The sequence below is a fragment of the Fistularia commersonii genome, chromosome 11, assembly GCF_037954325.1.
Source record: "Fistularia commersonii isolate RoL2024-O1a breed Wild chromosome 11, RoL_Fcom_v1.0, whole genome shotgun sequence".
Lineage (NCBI taxonomy): Eukaryota > Metazoa > Chordata > Actinopteri > Syngnathiformes > Fistulariidae > Fistularia > Fistularia commersonii.
This window is the reverse complement of record NC_141294.1, coordinates 717743-736551: the sequence shown is the minus strand read 5'-3', so window position 1 is coordinate 736551 and position 18809 is coordinate 717743. Positions and strand designations below refer to the sequence as shown.

Genomic DNA, 18809 nt, shown 5'->3' with positions numbered 1-18809 from the left:
ATAAAATAAAATAGATAATTACCAGTAATTCGTACAAGTGAGTTATTATAGTTATACAGGACTCTCTCGGAAAATTAGAATACTGTGACGAAGTTCTTTATCTTCTGAAATACAATTAAGAAAATAAAAATTACTTTTTCATGACATCCTAATATTTTGAGATAGGATTTTTGAGTTTTCTTAAGATTTAAGCCATAGTCAGCAATATTTAAAATAATAAAAGGCTTGCAGTATTTCAGTTGATTTGTAATGAATTCAGAATGTATGACATTTTTGTTTTTGTAATTGCGTTACAAAAGATAAAGAACTTTATCACAATATTCTTATTTTCAGAGATAATCCTGTATATAAGTTATGTATAGTAAGTAATATTAAATAAATGTCTAGACATGGATCGATTGCATAGCTGTATTTGGAAAATGCCATATCATGGATATTGATGTTGGATGATAAATATGAAGTGTTAATATTGAGTTTTGAAAACATCAGTGCATATTGAGTTGTATTGTGTACGCAAGATCTCTACTACTTTTACCTATCTGGGAAACCTCGTCTGCGCAAACAAGTGAAGGTTGCAAGATTGTCATCACTGAAATGTGTACAAGACGGAGGCGGTGGTGGTGGTGAGAGCTGCGTCGCTGGCCGCTCTGACAGAAGAGACAGGAGGCAGAGGTGAAGATGTTGAGGTTCTCTTGAAGATCAGGAATGAGTCCATAAGAGGAAGGGCACGTTAGATGTTATGGAAAATGTCACACTGAGATAGTCCGGCCACGAAAGAGGGATGGTGAAGATCCGGGTAGAAGGATGCTGAGGTTGGAACTTCCAGGCAGGAGGCCTGGAGGACGACCAGAGGAGATTTATGGATGGAGGGACGTCTCCATCCACAGGACGTTCGATGGTGCAGAGGAGAAGGTGACTGGCTCTGGATGGCGACCCCGGCAGGAAGCAGACAAAAGAATCCCCAAATAACAAAACCACAACCGTCATTTCACTTATATTGCCTTTATTCAAATTTCCAATTACAAATTCCCCGAGTACAAAAAAAAAAACCTATTCACCCCACCCCGAACATGTACAACTTGAGTTCCGAATTTAACAGATGCTAAAGGAACGAACACATCAAACGCATCGAATTAGTTTGACCTTAAACATTCGACGGCACGCCAACACGTTCACCCATGCTTTCCAACGCAAAAGAAAAATGTCATTTTACAGCTTTCTTTTTTTTTTCTCCATGAAATTAGTGGAAGCAGGCAGCGGTGTCACAATTCTTACAGCCCATCGTTTCTTAACATTTATGTACTCCTTTCAAACTGGTTACAGACTATTTAACTTCATTGTATTTGGTAACAGCTTAACTGTTGGAAACATCGAAGCAGAAAACAGTGTTGTTTTTAAGTCATAGCCATTATTACACACCACAATAAGCCCAATGATAATTCCAGGAAGATCTAGTCACACATCAGAATAACACGTTTTGAAATGGGAGCTGATAAATTTAAACAGCATTTCTTTTTTTTTGTTTTTCGGACTCACTGGCGACGGCACTAACTCTAGCGGTGCATTAGAAATAAAGAAAAAAAAAAACAACAAACAAACAAAAAAAAAAAAAAAAGTCAACATTCCTTTCGAAACCTCCGGGAAAGTTACAATCTTTCCGAAAAATCAGGTTTCCCTTCACGCACGAGCGGATAAAACTTGGAGACCAGATTCTGGTCGCTTGAAATATCTGGAGGAATAAATGCTCCGAGAAAACAGCACAACTGTCGTTAGTGAACCAAACGGGGGAGCTGAACTTTACCTTCTTTACATATAAAAGAGAGATATAAATATACTTATAGGAGTCTATGGTAAATCACAAAACTGTCATTTAATTAAGTTAATTTTACTTATTATAGTCAGGAAGCCACATTACGCTGGCTAAGAAACCAAGTGAGTAAGGTTCAGAAAGCTGTTTGAGCAGGCCTTGATACTTCACTCCATGAAAGCAAATTACACACACACACACACACACACACACACTCAAATAACAAGGAAAAGAAAAATCACTCCTTGTTAAAGGTCCAAAAAGAAAAATAACAGTTTCACAGCAGTGGGCGTTTGTTATTGATCCTGCTCCGAGGCGCCTCTAGACTTCGGCGTGTGTCCACAACACCTTTACGACGGACAGGCTCGCTGTGAAAGAAGGGCTGCGTCTTTCCATCATTACCCAACACTCCTACCTTAATTATTTATTCATTTATACATTTTTGGGAGGTGGAGGGTGACAATGAGTTGCACAAAGGTCAAGTAGAAAGCGTGGACAAGATAAGACCGGATAACACATGAAAAAAATAGTCAGAAAAAAAATACATATTGCAAGATATTTGTCCACTTTCCTACCCGTCCAATGTGCACTCGCTTCTTTCAATCGACCTTAGGACAGCATGTCACTGGTTTAAGGGCAAAGGCGTACTTTTCTTTTTTTTTTTTTCCACATGACTGTATAGGAGTGGATGATCACACACACACACACACACACACACACATACACACACACATCAAGACAAAAGTGCGATGTAATATCAAACATCACTGCTAAATGATACAAAGGAAACTTCTATGACAAAAAGAAATTCAAGGACTCACTCAATCTCTTTCTCACACACACACACACACACACAAACCACCTGGCATTTACCTCCATGCACTACTACTAGCACTACTATCAAACATTGAGTGAGAGGTAGCCCACAGTACCTTGTGCACTGAAAATTCTAGAAAAACTGTACATCCATTTACACGGCAGGCTCACTCTGCAAGCAAGCTCCATTTGTGACACCATTCTCACACACACACCATAACTCAAGCACACCTTAATCAGGTTGGGGGAGAAATAAAAGTTAATACTAACAGCAGCAATTCTACCTGCGGCCGCAGGTTCCCCCCCTTGGTTTCAAAGCCACAGATTTCGACAGGATGTTTGTATTGTAGTCAGGCGTGAAATCAAATGATAGCAAGCCTCTGGACACAAGCAGCACGCCGTTCGGATATCTAGAGAATACGCCGCCGGTTCTCTGGCTCGCACTGCTTTACAAATTGCTTTTTGTTGTCGTGAACCGCATATATCGTTCGGATTTCCCGGCCACGAGTTAAAAAGAGCTCGTCCGCACTGAATTGGCTATAATAGCAAAAGCTTTGTGAGAGTCGTGTCCAAATAAAGCCCTTCCATTAGCAGCCATTCAGCCTCCTCACTCCTGAAGTCCGGTTATCACTACAGTATTAAAACCGTTAAAAAACTGACAAATATCAAACCTAAAAAAAAATAAAATAAAGCGATACTCACCCTAATCTGCTTTTTGCACAGCGCCTTGTGAAATTAAGCAGATGCTGTGCATTTTGGAAAAGTTCTTCAAAAGCGAGATCATCATTGTGTTTTGTTTTGTTTTGTGCAGACTACAGCAAGGGGGCGTCGGGGGCTTGTTGTGGCAGCTTCAGCTGATGAAGCTAAAATCAGCTAAAATAAAAACAGCATTAGTTAGCCCGCGGTCGAGTGCGCGGCGAAGCCGACACACGAGGCCGCAGGACGATTGTGACAACAGGCCAGATTTCTCTAGAGATCCCTTTACCCAACGGGGCTCGATGGCTTTTCCGGAGCAATAAAACAAAACATTTCTGGGGGATTTAGCTTTCTTTTTTTTCTTTTTTTTTCCTAATCCCAAGTTAAGTCCTTTGTGTTCATCACTACACTGTAAACATTTATTAAAAACAAAGTAAAAATATAAGAGTGCCCACTTGATCAGCAGTTTAAAAAACTGATCTGGGTATGAACCTTTTTACCTTTGATATCCATTTTAAACGTGCCAATAATGCACCGACGATACTAAGTGGGTGGAGGGAGACCGGAAAAAACATTTAGCACGGCGTAAATACGATGCAGACGTAGAAAACGGTTCTTTTTTTCCAGAGCAAATGTTTCGAATTGTCGTTTTCTAGTTCCACTTGGATTATTAAGTCACGTGAAACTTCCGTTCGGCTCAGATCTCTAAGCGACTGTGCGAATGGAAGGCCGGTAAGAAAGCTGTCGAGAGTCCGAGCGGGCGCGGAGTGAGTGTCGTGAACAAGTTTGCCCCTTTCCTTTTTTTAAAATACTTGAAATCTCCGAAATGGTTCACCTACACACAAAGATACCTACTTAACAGTCGGCAAGATAACCCTTCACTCGCAGCTCACCGGTGGGATAAAACCTTGTAAGAATTCTTCAGAATGGAGCCGGCCTCCTCAGCAGCTATCTTCTACCGGGCTCCTGGGTAAGCCTGAACTCCTGGCGTGAAAATGCACCCCTGGGTAGAGACAGGAGCGATCTATTTTTCTTACTAAAAGATGGAATCCCTAGGCGTGCAAACCCAGCGGCATCGCCGACGGATTCCTATCCGAGCGTCTCCGGCGTATTTGCGAGTTCTTCCCCGCGGCAGCCGCGCCGGACAGGTGTTAAAGCCGGGGCGGCGTCGAGGAGGCGCCTCGGCCGGTCCGCCGGCACCACGACGAAACCTCGCTCCATTTGGAAAGACAGCTATCCTTTCTGACATGGTTAACCAAAGATGGCGAAAACGTTCAGAAGTACCATAAGCCCACCTATTTGCTACAGTGGAGGCCTTCCAGAGCCTGAGTACTGAGTAATGGATATGTATTCACACTGACCGGGTGGCCATTTATTTCTGGCGCCATGAAAAAAAAAAAAAAACATGGCGTTTAGTCTGTCTGGGACTGGAAAAGCCCTTAATGTTTATTTTCCATGTATTTAGAATTAGCTAGACTAACTACAAACTCACAGGCATCAAAACTCACTGATTCTTCAACTCACTCCCATGCACTTAAAAGAGGATTTCGATCAGCTACCGCTAGCTGCACAGATCGTCATCCAGGCCGAGCGGAGGCATCTTGTCAAAGTCACAGGCGTCAAACAAGTCGCTGATGCCCTGGTCGTCTCCCAGACCCAAAAGGTAGTCGTCTTGGTCCAGGAGCGGCGGGCCCAGGTTCAGGAAGGGCCCCAGGTACGAGGGGATCTGGTCTTCTGTTTGCTGGAGCAGACTCGTGTACGGGGACGAGATGGGCGACAGGGGCGTGACGGAGACGGCCGAGGCGGCGGAAGCCAGGGACGGCCTCGGGGAGGTGGTGGCGCAGCTGGAATCTGAGGGAAAACACAGCCGTCGAGTCAGATCTGATCCCAGGACATCCCTCCGCCGCTCGCTTCCTCCTTCCATCTGGGCCTCGAGAGACCAGTTGCTTATCGAGAACGGAGCTGAAATGAAATTCGGCTCAGCCGAGGCCCGGAATAATGTTGGACCGAGGGTCGCGTCGGGAAGGGCGTCTGGCGTTGAACTTTTGCCAAAACCAAACATACGAATCAAACCGAATAATCTAATACCTAATAATCTAATAACAACGACCACCATTGGTACCGTTGACCTACAGGGAACCGATGGAAACTTGGCTACTGTAGGTCAAAGGAGAGGAGGAAGACATGTTCAGAAGCAGAGAAGAGGAGAGGAAAGAGTCTGGGACTGAGAGGAGGGACTTTGAATATTGGGACTATGACAGGAAAAGGTCGAGAGCTGGTGGACATGATGCAGAGAAGGAAGGTGGATAAACTGTGTGTCCAGAAGACCAGGTGGAAAGGTAGTAAGGCTAGAAGCTTAGGAGCAGCTTTAAGTTGTACTATTATGGTGCTGACAAGAAGAGAAATGGAGTAGGAGTTATCTTGAAGGAGGAGTTTGTTAGGAACGTCCTAGAGGTGAAAAGAATGTCAGATGGACTGTCAGAGTCTGAAACTGGAAATTGAAGGTGTGATGCTCAATGTTGTTAGTGACTATGAACCACAGGTGGGATGTGAATTTGAGGAGAAGTAGAAGTTCTGCATTGAGCTAGATGAAGTGATGCAGAATATTCCCAGAAATGAGAGAGTGGTCATTGGTGCAGACTTCAATGGACATGTCGGTGAAGGCAATAGAGGGGATGAAGAAGTGATGGGCAGATTTGGTATCCAGGATAGGAATGCCGAGGGACAGATGGCGGTAGACTTTTGAAGAAGGATGGAAATGGCTGTAGTGAATACCTTTTTCCAGAAAAAACAGGAATATAGGGTAACTTATAAGAGCGGAGGTAGGAGCACGCAGGTAGACTACATCTTGTATAGACGAGGTAACCTGAAAGAGATCAGTGACTGCAAAGTAGTTGTAGGTGAGAGTGTAGCCAGACAGCATAGGATGGTGGTTTGTAGGATGACTCTGGTGACAAGGAAGATGAAGAGGACAAAGGCAGAGCAGAGGACAAAGTGGTGGAAGCTGAAAAGGGAGGAGTGTTGCATGGTTTTCAGGGAGGAGTTGAGAAAGGGTCTGGGTGGTCAGGGTGAGCTTCCAGATGATTGGACAACTACAGCTAGTGTTATCAGGGAGACAGGTAGAAGAGTACTTGGTGTGTCATCTGGAAGGAAAGTAGATAAGGAGACTTGGTGGTGGAATGAGGAAGTGCAGGAGTGTATACAGAGAAAGCGGTTAGCGAAGAAGAGGTGGGATACTGAGAGAACTGAAGAGAACAGACAGGCGTTCAGGGAGATACAGCATAAGGTAAAGATAGAGGAAGTCAAGGCAAAGCAAAGGGCGGACGATGACTTGTATGCTCGGTTGGACAGTGAGGAGGGTGAGAATGATCTATACAGGTTGGCGAAACAGAGAGATAAAGATGGAAAGGATGTACAACAGGTCCGGGTGATTAAGGACAGAGAGGGAAATGTGTTGACAGATGCTAGAAGAGTGATGGGAAGATGGAAAGAGTACTTTGAAGAGCTGAATGTGGAAAATGAAAGAGAGGCAAGGGTAGAAGAGGTGACTATTGTAGACCACAAAGTAGCACAAATTAGTAAAAGTGAAGTGAGGAAGGCATCGAAGAGGATGAAGAGTGGAAAAGCAGTTGGTCCTGATGATATACCTGTGGAGGTGTGGAAGTGTCTAGGAGAGGCAGCGGTAGATTTTCTGACTAGATTATTCAACAGGATGAGAAGATACCTGAAGAATGGAGACAAAGTGTGATGGTGCCTATTTTTAAGAATAAAGGGGATGTGCAGAATTGTGGAAACTACAGAGGGATTAAGTTGATGAGCCATACAATGAAGTTATGGGAAAGAGTAGTGGAAACTAGACTGGGAGCAGAAGTCAGCATTTGTGAACAGCAGTATGGCTTCATGCCTAGGAAGAGTACTACAGGTGCAGTATTTGCGTTGAGAATGCTAATAGAAAAGTACAGAGAAGGCCAGAGGGAGTTGCATTGTGTTTTTGTAGACCTCGAAAAGGCATATGACAGGGTGCCAAGAGAGGAGCTCTGGTATTGTATGAGGAAGTCTGGAGTGGCAGAGAAGTATGTTAGACTGGTGCAGGACATGTATGCTCGCTGTGAGACACTGGTACGGTGTGCTGTAGGGGTAACAGACAAGTTCAAGGTGGAGGTGGGACTCCATCAGGGATCAGTTCTGAGCCCCTTCTTGTTTGCAATGGTGATGGACAGGCTGACAGATGAAGTGAGACAGGAATCGCCATGGACCATGATGTTTGCAGATGACATTGTGATCTGTAGTGAGAGCAGGGAATAGGTTGAGGAAAAGGTGGAGGTATGCTCTGGAAAGGAGAGGAATGAAGGTTAGTTGCAGCAAGACAGAGATTGATGGACATAGTGAGAGAGGATTTGAAGGTAGTAGGTGTGAGAGAGGAGGATACAGAGAATAGGGTTAGATGGAGAAGGTGGATTTCCTGTGGCGACCCCTGAAGGGAAAAGCCCACAGGAGAAGAAGAAGAAGGTTTTCCACATTGGCTGTTGGGGCTGAATGTAAATGGCGCTCTGCTTCCTTAAACAAAAGAGCGGCTAAGATCCGACTTTACCAAAAATGGTCAAAAACTTGCAGACCCACATGTGGCTTTTAACTGCTGTGAAAATGTGATTAATGGGCTTTCATTCCCCACTCGACTGACTCGGCAGGAGCAGCTCGCAATTATTACCCTGACTACCCGTTCACGGAGGAAAAGAAACCAAACACCTGGAACAATGCAGCCGAGCGCCCGGCTTCCATCGCCCGCAAACATGACTCACGTTAACAAGTTCAATGCCTTTTCCCTTCCAGTGCTGCTTCAACATTCATCCGTCATTGTCCAGTTTAAAAAACACTTATGGAACTAAATCATTACAAAATCTAAATCTTAACCTCTAAAACTGACTAAAAATTATCAACCGATCATTTCAATTTGTTTTCATTTATATTTTTATCAATTTATTATAAACAAATTATGAATCTATTTATTTATTATTAATATTTATATTTATTAATATTTTTAATAAACATTTTAATATAATAGATATTTATTAATAAACTATATTTATTAATAATATCAAGAATGTTAATTATTAATAAAATATAAATAATTTATTTTTAATATATTTATATTTTATCGTATTTCTTATTCTCCCTCCTTCCTACTATTATCTATTATTGTTATGTTTTTGCTTGAAACTCTGGCACAACAATTTCCTTCGGGATAAATAAAGTTGTTCTCATCTCATCTCATGAAGCAAACACCACCTGTCAGACGGTCCTAAAAACCTTTGGTCTACTAACGCTTAGACTGTATTTTACACAGAAAGCAAAAGAAGGCTGGGTTTTATGGAAGTTGCTTCCTCACCAGGTCCTCATGGCCCTGCACACTTTACACAGATGCAGCAATCGACTTGAAACACACACACTAGCGTGAGCATCAACGGTTGTTGAGAAGACTCCGGTAGGTGCCGTTAAACCACCGCCGTCTCAAAACCAACCTTGAAGGACTTTGAGGAAAGGGGAGTTCCCGTTGATGTCGGTGCTACTGTTCTTCACGGGACTGCTGGGGTCGTTCTCCTCGTCTGGGCACAGGAGGACTTCGATGGGCCCCTTGGTGCTGGTCAAATGGATGGATAGGACCTGGAGAAGGAAGAAAAAACAGGAACACCATCAGAGCTGCCAACACAGATGACGGTAGAGGTTGTTATGCATAGCTTGTCAGATGTTTCGGTGAAAAACGCAAGTTGAAAGTAATCAAAGGTGCAGATTCCGGTCCCATTATTCAGGCACAAACTCATCCGACTATCAAAAATGTGTCAAATAAACAAAAGCCTTCACGAGTTTTGAGGATTCTTCTGTCGGCTTTGAATTTGGAAACGCTCCCGCCAGTTTCAGACCTCCAATTCACCTTTTCTCACTCGAAACATTGGAGTCAAAACCCTTGAAAGTTACACGGGACCAGCAGAACCACCCAGATCGTCCCACATCTGAGAAGCACTCTCAGTGGCCTGCAGAACACTTATTCTTCATCATCATGGTTCTCCAGTGGAGGAATTGAATATGGGCCTGTTCTTTCTACAATGGACTCCCTTCACTCGCGATTTGTGCGTATCAGGCACTGAAACCTAGAAAGTTTTATCCACAAATCCAAATGAAACCTCACAATAAGCAATCATATCAGGAAAACTGTGGCGAGATGAATCAATGAATCTGTACGTACTTCATCGGGATCCGGTACTTCTAGCTTGGTGTCTACGGGCGCTTTGACGACAATGACCGTCTGGTCTCGGAGGTTTCCAAGTTCCTTGATGTCATCGTAGGTTACATAGGCATACGTGGACACACACCGGTTAAGAAATAACTCACTTTCTGTTAAATGAGAAAACCTTCGACTGACATACAATTTGCCCATAGCTTGACGTCACGGACTGGCTGACACCGTTTCTACGCGTATCGAGACGCAGCGACGCCCGTATTTAAATAATGCCATCGCATTTTCCAGATGACGTCCAGCAATGTGAAGAGCAGGGATGTGTGGAGGAGAAGAAATATGCCACGCCGCCATAATTCCTCAACTCGAGTCCACAGACGCCATTTTGGATTCAAAGTACAAGCGCAAATCACACTTTATCTCCAACTGAGAGCTATAAGAAATAAAAGAGTGGTAGTAAACGATGTGATTAGGTGTGTAATTGAGTAATCGCCATATATAAGCTACAATGTAGGTTGATACGCTGAAATCATTACGATGAATAGTAAACTTTATGAATTGATATTTTGCATGATGAATTAGTTCACGACAGGCGCTTCAAGGAATCCAAAATTCAAACAATCCTGATAAATCGAGGTAAGCCTTCGCTGAGATTAGCGCTCTCCAATCTTACTGCGGCCCCAAGGGAGGCTTTTAGGGTGAGAGGTGAAACAAAAACTAGAAAAACAAAGTCCAGCTGCTACAGAAAGGTTTGATGACGACAGACCACGAGCACCAAAGGCCGAGGACTTGAACCGACAGACAGACGCATCGCTGAGGTTGACGGCAGTCCGGCGTGACGGCGCCGTTGCTTTCCGATGCAGGTGAACGGCGAGATGCCATTGACGAATCGGTGAGTGACTTGCGGCGAATCAATGCTGTGCGTGAGGCCGGGAAGCGGGGAAAAAAAAAAAAAAAGAGACGTTTACGGCTGAGGGAGGAGGATGCGGTCGAGCCAAGACACCCTCTGATCCCTCTGTCGAAAAAGCACAGTTCGCTGTAAACAATTGAGGTTGCGAGTGATTCGTGCCAGTTTGACCCCCAACCGGGTTTGCCTGTGTGACCGGATTGCAGAAAAGCACGGGTTTAAGATGCCGTTAGACTTAGAAGTCGATGAGGATCTTCCGGCGCCGGTTCCTGGGAGCTCAGACAGGCAGGGAACATGAATAACATTCCCATGTACGTGACACGCGACCGGCTCACACTGACGTGCTACAAGGACCGACAACGGCGCAGATAAAAGCTTCGGTGGTGACAAGTCTGGTATCCATACTGTGCCGTCATGTTGGGCACAGAAACGCAGACGCTTGTCATCTTCATGACAAACTTCTACGGCCGCTTTCTCCGGGAAGAATTAAAGGAAAATCTTTTCTGGCGTTCTCCGGACGACAGAAAAGCAACGGTACATCTTAGAACGGCAGGATTACGTGTCGTGTTTGCAGAACTAATGTTTTTAATCGCACCTGCGTCTGACCAGCATGGAGATTCATAAGTGGCGTGTTCAATCAAACGAATGTGGCTCGAGAGCAAACAGCAATGGTAGCACGGAGCCGCACATTCCTGGATAGCGCTGCACATTGACCGGCTGAGCATGTAATAGATGTTATTTGGATAAACTGGACGCATATTGGAAATCTAAATGACCGCTCATTGACGGAAAAAGTAGCCGCGCAGCAAAAAAAGACATGGGTTTCGCCGGGCTCGAATGCTTTGCCGCCTGCAGATGGCAAGATCCAAGTCGCACGGAGACCCCGGCGTTTTGGAGGCAGCTTTCAGCACTGAGCCGTCAGCCAGTCAAACTCCATTTCAGCAGATTATTCAGGCCATGGCTCAACTGGGAGTAGAAAAAATGATGGGTGAATTAGCGGACGACCGAGGTAACTGTCACCCAGCGTTTACCGGTGTCACAGGTAAGAACCCATTTAAGATTGTAAGACGAGCGTGTCTGAATAAGTGCCTCATTGCACCAGCACGGTGTAAAATTAAAGGGAAGTGGACGTGTAAAGTTCACCTTGGCCTCACGGTTCAAGTAAAGCATTTGCACTTGTAACGCGTTGAATTTGCACTTTGGCCCTTTGAGCCGCGTCTTAACAAGAGCAGTGTTGGAAACTACATTGGCGTTATAATCTTCCACACGAAAACAAAAGAGCTGACTTGAGGTGAAAGTTAGAGCGATAACTGCACGACGGACAAAAGAACATTTTTTTTTTTCACCGGGAAAGCGAAGTCTAAATCTGTAACGGGGGTGAGGTGGGTCACAAGTGGCGGTTACTATTTGCCCCGCAACTTCAGGCTTAATGATAATCGGCTACCGACGGTCATCCGTTAACCGCGAGCCTTAAAAAAAGGGCGGTGACGTGAAAGCTTCCGTGAAAGCGAAAGTCACGTCTTTCCCTTCAAAATTCCTTTCACGCCAGGTTTTCGTAATCGCCGGTGTGACTCCGGGCAGGAGTCGGATCGGGGCTTCGGCACGTCGCTACGGGAACGCCGAAGTGCACTTGAGCTGGGAGGCTCGCTTATATGGACATTTGGAGTAAAAGGATATTTCTGGTTGCTGGGCAAGTCGCTCATATGTCTGGTGTCCAGGCTGCATCTCTGGATGAGCTGATCCAGCCTCTGCTCCTCTTCTGCCAGCGCAGACAGTTCTGCTGTCAGCCTTTGTCTCTGGCTCAGCGCCCCCTCCACCTCCAGGAGACTGCAGCCCCTGTCATGACACGCAAATTCGTGAAGCGTTCCTTATTTTTTTTCAACAATTTCCTTCGGGATAAATAACGTTGTTCTCATCCGCAAGAAGAAAGAGGGGTTTCTCATCTGACCTCCTTTACCATCTATATTTGATATGAAAATCTCGACGACAAAGTGTGAGTTGGTAAAAATAATCCCCCACAGAGTGGTTCTGATAGTGGATTACATCTGGGGGTGGGAAAAAAAAAAAAAATATTCGGGTCACATTTGATGGCAAATACTTGTGAGCTCCGCTATTATAAAGAGACAAAAATATCCACTAGCCTAAAAATATCTCCAGTGAGACGACAAGATCGCCGCGGCGAAATTAATCTGGATCGTCATGCAGGATTAACGACATCTTTTTGAACCTTTCTACAACAAAGATGACAGAAAATACGGGTAAAGTACCATCAGCCTGCAGCAGCGGCGAGGACTTCATCAATAATCGTTGCGCCGGCTTGAGTCAGAAACCGGTTAGGACGCACGGTTAAAGGCCGATTGCAAATCAACGTGTGCTCCTCAGTGACCGCAGTATGTGCGAATCCAAAAACTGAACAAAAGCGGACGCTCGTTCGGCGTTCCGGCACGACACGACGCGTGTTTTTGTATTTTTCAAACGATACCGATCGAGGATTCTGAATTCATCCTGTCGAAACGCAAGCCTTCGACTAAATAAGCGATAGCGGGGGGTCGGCCGATTCCGCCGGGGAAAAACAACCGCTTACATCCACTGAATGTTATTCTTTGATTTCTTCTTGATGAGGTGAATGCCTTCGAGGACATTGGTGATGTCGTACAGCCGCCGTTTCTGCACCTACAGGTGGACGACACGGGTTTTATCCATGAGAAGGTAAACGGCAGATTTCACTTTGAACGTACATCGTTTCGCCGTTAAATGCTCTCGCTCTTATCGGTCGGATTCAGGTAGAATTACCTGTAAAGTTTCCGCAGCGAGGTTGAGGTCCAACACTCCGTCGGACGACTGGGCGAGAAGGTCCACAAACTTCTTGGTTAAAAGGCCCAGAGAGGTGTCATAACGTGTCTTCTCTGGCGGAGACTTGGGCGCTGTGGAGGAATACAAGCACGCCGCTCAGGGAAAAATACGTTTCGACGCACGAGCGAAGAAGAAACCGGCTTTGCGGGCGATCGGAAATCAGCGTTAATGGTAAACCTAATCACGGCAGTAAAAGTTTAAGTGCAGCGGCGGAGGCTGCGAAGGCCATGATCCAAAGCCTAATGATATAAAATCTAGCGCGGAATTAATGCTTTTTTTTTTTTTTTTTTTTCTGATACATTTTTCCACCTGCTGTAACGCGATGCGCTAATAAACCTAGAAGAGTTTCTCCCTTGAGTTTTTTGGAGTCGTTTTAACTGAGAGGAAATCCAAGATATTCAAAATGCTACAAACTCATTTAGGATAATAATAATTTGTACTTAATGAATCCCTTGCGGGAAATGAATTCTCTGCATTGAACCCATCGTGTATGAACCATGAGCCGTCGGCCGCCGTCTGGCGGCCCCAGCGGAGCGGCGAGGGGTTCGGCGTCTTGCTCGACAACACTTGGACACATGAGGAGCCGGGAATCCGTTGGAGTCCGAGGACTTCCTGCGGCGTACGTCCTGCGCCACGCCGCCTCAGAGAGTGCTTCTGAGGAGGGAGCGGGACAGTCGATACAAGCAGAAAGCGGCCAAGTGCCGGTTTCTAGAATTTTCCCTTTCCCCCCCAATCCAAAAGCCGCTCCGATAAAGATGTGCAAAAGTACCTGACACACCTGAGAGCGACTCACTCAAACGGTGAGAGTTCACCGGGGAATTAAGGGGAATCCCATTCCGCACCGAGAAAACCAAACCGCCGTCGACCCAAAGCGCCTATTCAAAATGAAAATTCAGATTCGACTAAACAGCCCACCGCTATCGCGGTGACACAAAGTGCAAACGGTACATTTAAAGCAAATGTCATTTGAATCCCACAGTGTCGAACTCAGAGAACAACAGAATCTATGGAGGACAAAGAGAGAAACAGTTTTGACTAAAATTGAATCCCACTGACTAATTTTTGCTCAAAACGAAATAGAGCCTGAAGACCGTGAGTGGATATAGGTGTCATTTCTTCATGAAAACTATTTGAAACAAGGGATCTCACGATCACGGCGGAGTCCGTCTGGACGGCTCGGGGAACGTGTAAGAGTACACGTCATCTTTAACTTTTCATATGTCTTCTTATCACGGGAGCGTCTGTATTTTTACCAGAGGTAGGTTCACGCATCCGTGATCGACCGACTGCACGTGAAGCTTTCGGGCTCTTACTTTTGGGGGTTTTGTGCGTCCCATTAGCTACTGCACTTGCTCCTCGGCCCCTCGGAGTCCTGGTCGGCTCCGACTGGTACTGGTGATCCGAATCGTCGAGAGCCAAGCGCCTTTTAGCCTGGAAGGGTAACAAAACATCCCCACGTTTGAGATTGATACTTTTCATTTTAAATCACCGTATACATCTTGAAGCTAAGTACATCACTGCTAGCTTGACCTGGCAGCAGACACAAAAACCACTGAAGACATTCGAATCGGTTTCCTGACTAAGACGATGCGCTTCGAGAAGTGAGGTCCACTTGTCTTTGCACTTTTAACATCCCAGAAGGCCGAGAGCACTTCGGACGATCTTTCCAGAGGTAGGATGTCGCTCTTGAATGTCAAATCTTGACCAAAAAAAGAGGTTTCACTTGAACTCGACAAATGACGCGTCTCAACGCCGGCGGTTGTGATTTCTTCTGGTTGAAAGGCCAACAGCCATAACTCAGGAGTGAGTCACAGATCGTCCAAGTGGAGCTTCAAGGAGATCCCAGCACGTCCGCCAATATTGTCAAGACGCCAATCTAGTTTGCCTCCAAGCGGCGGCTAAATCAAAACCCTATTTCTCAGGTTCGATCCTGATTTTCAGACCTCCTTGATAGTCATGGTCGTTCTATAGAAGGGGGGTCTCGTGCCCGCCAAAGAATCCACCACGTGGTCAAAGCCGTGCTCTTCATCCCCAACGGATGTAGCGTCGAGCCGCAACTTAGCGTGTTACCGAGCGACGTCCGCACAACTTGTGACGGATGACGGTTCAATAACGGCCGCTGGAACAACTTTGCTACGACGCCAGCAATCTTTCTCCGTCTCATTGTGAAGGAGGCCTCCGTGTCGAAGCTTCTTTGCGCTTTACCGACACAGACTAACTTTTTTTTTTGAATACCATCACTGCCATATTCTTTGTTGGCGGTGGGTTGTCAAACGCTTACGACCGATGGCGTGACGAAAATGTCCCCTCGCGCTGTTATACAGGGATCTTAACAAGCAGTTTTACAACTTCCCGCAGACACGAGCGTCACCGGTAGCGGAGCTGGACCGCGACCCGGCGCCAAGAAGGCGTCGGTTCCGCGGACGTACGACTTTGGGTTTTGTCTAATTGATCCAGCGTGAGGAGTAATATGTCCTCTGTTGACAGTCAAAATGTCAGCCATTTTATATCAGCGAGCAGCTTCCCTCAGCTCCCCTCCTCCCCCCGGTCTGCTCATGGCTCCAGCCTCAGATGGATTGGTTTAGATCATGAAAGATGAATAGCCAGGGGGAAACCAACACCCCAAGAACACGCCAAGAAGTGTTTGGTGCGGTTTGTGCAGGTTGAGAAGACAGGAAATGTGCAAATCAGCACTAAAGCAACAAAGTCGAGTGTTCCCTTGGGTATGAGAGGCAACGCGGCTGGAGACTTTATTCAGATTAGCAGACATATGAGGTTACACCGGTGCAAAATGAGAGGCGACAGCGAGTAAATGTCGTCCGATAATCAACATTGGCGTTAGCCGCGAAGGCTAACTCCTTTCCACGCTTCAGCCAAGTTGGTTCGGGTCTTGAGGCGACTTTAACCCGCCGTGCAGTTTGGGGGAACTGAACCCGAGCCACGGTCGTGTTCGGTCCCTCGCCTTCGCGGCGTTAGCAAAGCCCCGGCCCCCCCAAAAAAAGAGAGCCCGGGACGGAGAAAAGCCAGAAGGCGAGCAGCCCGAATCTCCCCAACCCCCAAATTGAGACACCGAGAGCAGCCGCTAGGCCACCGCTAACGTTACCGCCTTACCGATGTTTCCATCTGGCTGCAAGGGTGAAGCCAAATCAAAAGCACCATGAAGTTAGCACGGGCGGCTACCGGGGGACATGTCGAGCTGTCCCGGCTCGCCACGACCAGAGGAACGACAAACGTCCCCTCCACGCCACGGCGGTGACAGAAGCGTCCAACCGACCCACTTGGGCAACTTAGCTAGCGGTAGTTAGTTAGCCACCTCGCTAAGCCCGAGTTATGGGAATGCCCCGGCTAAGCGGCTAGCGCTAGCTGCCCAAACAACAAGCTCGGCTAAGTTAGCAGGCTAATATTCGCTCGTCTCCGCGGCTAGTTGTAGCAAGGCAAACATTTCCAAAAACGAGCCGAGTGCAGGATTACCGGCGGTCTTCCTAACGTGGCCTGTTGTCCCGTCCCGTTTGCAGCAGCTTGTTGTGGAGTTGTGTAAATGTTGTTGAGCGAAGGCTCCGATAAACATACGCCGGATGTCTGTGTAACGTTGCAAGGCGGCGGGGTGGTTATTATTTGGATATACGTCGCGTTCGATTGACCGGAGTTCAAGCGATCGGAGAGAGTCGTCAAAATGATATTGTTGTCCAGAGAGGAGCCCCCGACGCCCGCTAAAATCACTTTGTCCGGAGCCGAGGAGATCCCTCTTCTCATCTTGCGTTTTCGGGGTAACCCCTTCCTCGTCTCGGTACTTTCGAGTCGGTCCGGCTGCTAATCCGACGCGACTACGACAAAAATATTCACACCGGAGTGAAGACGAAAGTCTGAGTTACCGACTTTTGTCAAGAATCGATCCTCCCGATGGTGCATTTAGGCAGATGCAACGGATTAAAAAGTAGCGCAACTCTCGTTTCCCCCGTCGAGAAATGGCTTCAGGAAACGGCCTGATGAATGAAGGGATACGGTTTACGCGCTCAAGAGCCCTCCCGCGAAACTCGGATTTCCCGGGAAATTTTCAAACGGAATTTACATCCGACGCGCTATTGGCCCTCCTCGCGCTAAACCCCGCCCCCTTTCCGCCCGGCTCGGCCAATGGCAGCGGCGGCTCGACAGCGCCACGTGTTCATTGGCAGTTGTAAACAGGTGACGTCGGCCGTCACGCCTCGCTGTTCCGCGGCGCGCCGGCAGGCGGCGCTGGAGGCGCGTCGGACCCGCAGGCCGCCGCTCCGCCGGCCCTCCGTTTATTGTTCCGCTCTTTGTCTGCACGAAAAGACGATCCGCCGCTCAATCGCAACGGTCAAAAGCATCTCCAGGCGTCACGACGTGGAGAAGAACGGCGTGAGCCACGCAACATGTGCGACTTTACTTGGCGTGAAGTTTAGCTTATGAGTGCCTTTAGCTTAAGTTTAGCCTATGACAGCAGGCAGAACTAGAGGTTGCAGAGATGAAGATGTTGAGGTTCTCTTTGGGAGCGACCAGGATGGAGAGGATCAGGAAGGAGTCCATCATGTTAGTTGTTTTGGAGAGAAGGTCAGAGAAGCCAGACTGAGATGGTTGGGTCATGGACAGAGGAGGGATAGAGAATATATTGGTTGACGGATGCTGGAATTGGAGCTGCCAGGCAAGAGGTCTGGAGGAAGACCAAAGAGAAGATTTATGGACGTTGTGAGAGAGGATATGAAGGTAGTTGGTGTGAGAGAGGAGGATCCAGAAATAGGGTTAGATGGAGAAGGTTGACTCGCTGTGGCGACACCTGAAGGGAAAAGCCGAAAGAAGAAGAAGAATCTGTCACAGGGGTGCAGGACATGTATGACCGAGACAAAGTGATGATCGAGATGTTTTGGACATGAACAAAGGAGTGTTCATGTCCAAACCATGGTGAAGATCTGGGTAGAAGGTTGCTGAAGGTGAAGCTGCCAGGCATGAGGTCTGGAGGAAGACCAAAGAGAAGATTTGTGGACGTAGTGAGAGAGGATATGAGGGTAGTTGGTGTGAGAGAGGAAGATACAGAGAATAGGGTTGGATGGAGAAAGTTGACTCGCTGTGGCGACACCTGAAGGGAAAAGCCGAAAGAAGAAGAAGAAGAAGAAGTTTAGCTTATGTTTTGTGCGTCTAGATTGTCCGGCTGTCTCTCAGAGAGAGTTTAAGGTCATCGTGAGCACGCCGCATCCGCGACCTGTCTTACAATCTCGACGCGTTTGCCTCCATCGCTTTCGCCGCGTGGCTTCCGCTCCTCTGCAACAAAAAGACGAATCCGTAGCGTCATGTCCCGGCGCTTCGGGGTCTCTGATCAATCTGGCGGCGGCGGGAAACCTGAGGACACGGGGAGAACGCAGATAAGAAGAATACTTTGTTGATCCCCGTTGGAGGACGGTGTTTGTCGCCGCCACGCAACAATAACAATAAATTTAAAAAAATATAAATATAAATATAAATAAATAATAAATATAAAAATAAAT

The 18809-nt window shown here is 46.6% G+C and overlaps 1 protein-coding gene across 2 annotated transcripts; it reads right to left on the bottom strand.

Moving 5' to 3' along the window:
* Positions 1–986: 986 nt before the first annotated feature.
* On the bottom strand, positions 987–17279 carry LOC147229179 (transcription factor E2F3-like). Of its 2 annotated transcripts, none has more exons than XM_086156020.1 (8): positions 16783–17279; positions 14625–14742; positions 13252–13382; positions 13043–13131; positions 12136–12294; positions 9561–9675; positions 8839–8980; positions 987–5170 (listed from the first exon to the last, which is right to left on the bottom strand). In XM_086156020.1, the coding sequence occupies exons 1-8, from the start codon at positions 17062–17064 to the stop codon at positions 4881–4883; spliced, it is 1326 nt and encodes a 441-aa protein (XP_086012146.1). In that variant the 5' UTR covers positions 17065–17279; the 3' UTR covers positions 987–4880. The 2 variants fall into 2 exon arrangements, with proteins under 2 accessions (XP_086012146.1, XP_086012147.1); XM_086156021.1 differs by lacking the exon at positions 16783–17279 and adding an exon at positions 16423–16627.
* Positions 17280–18809: the final 1530 nt, after the last annotated feature.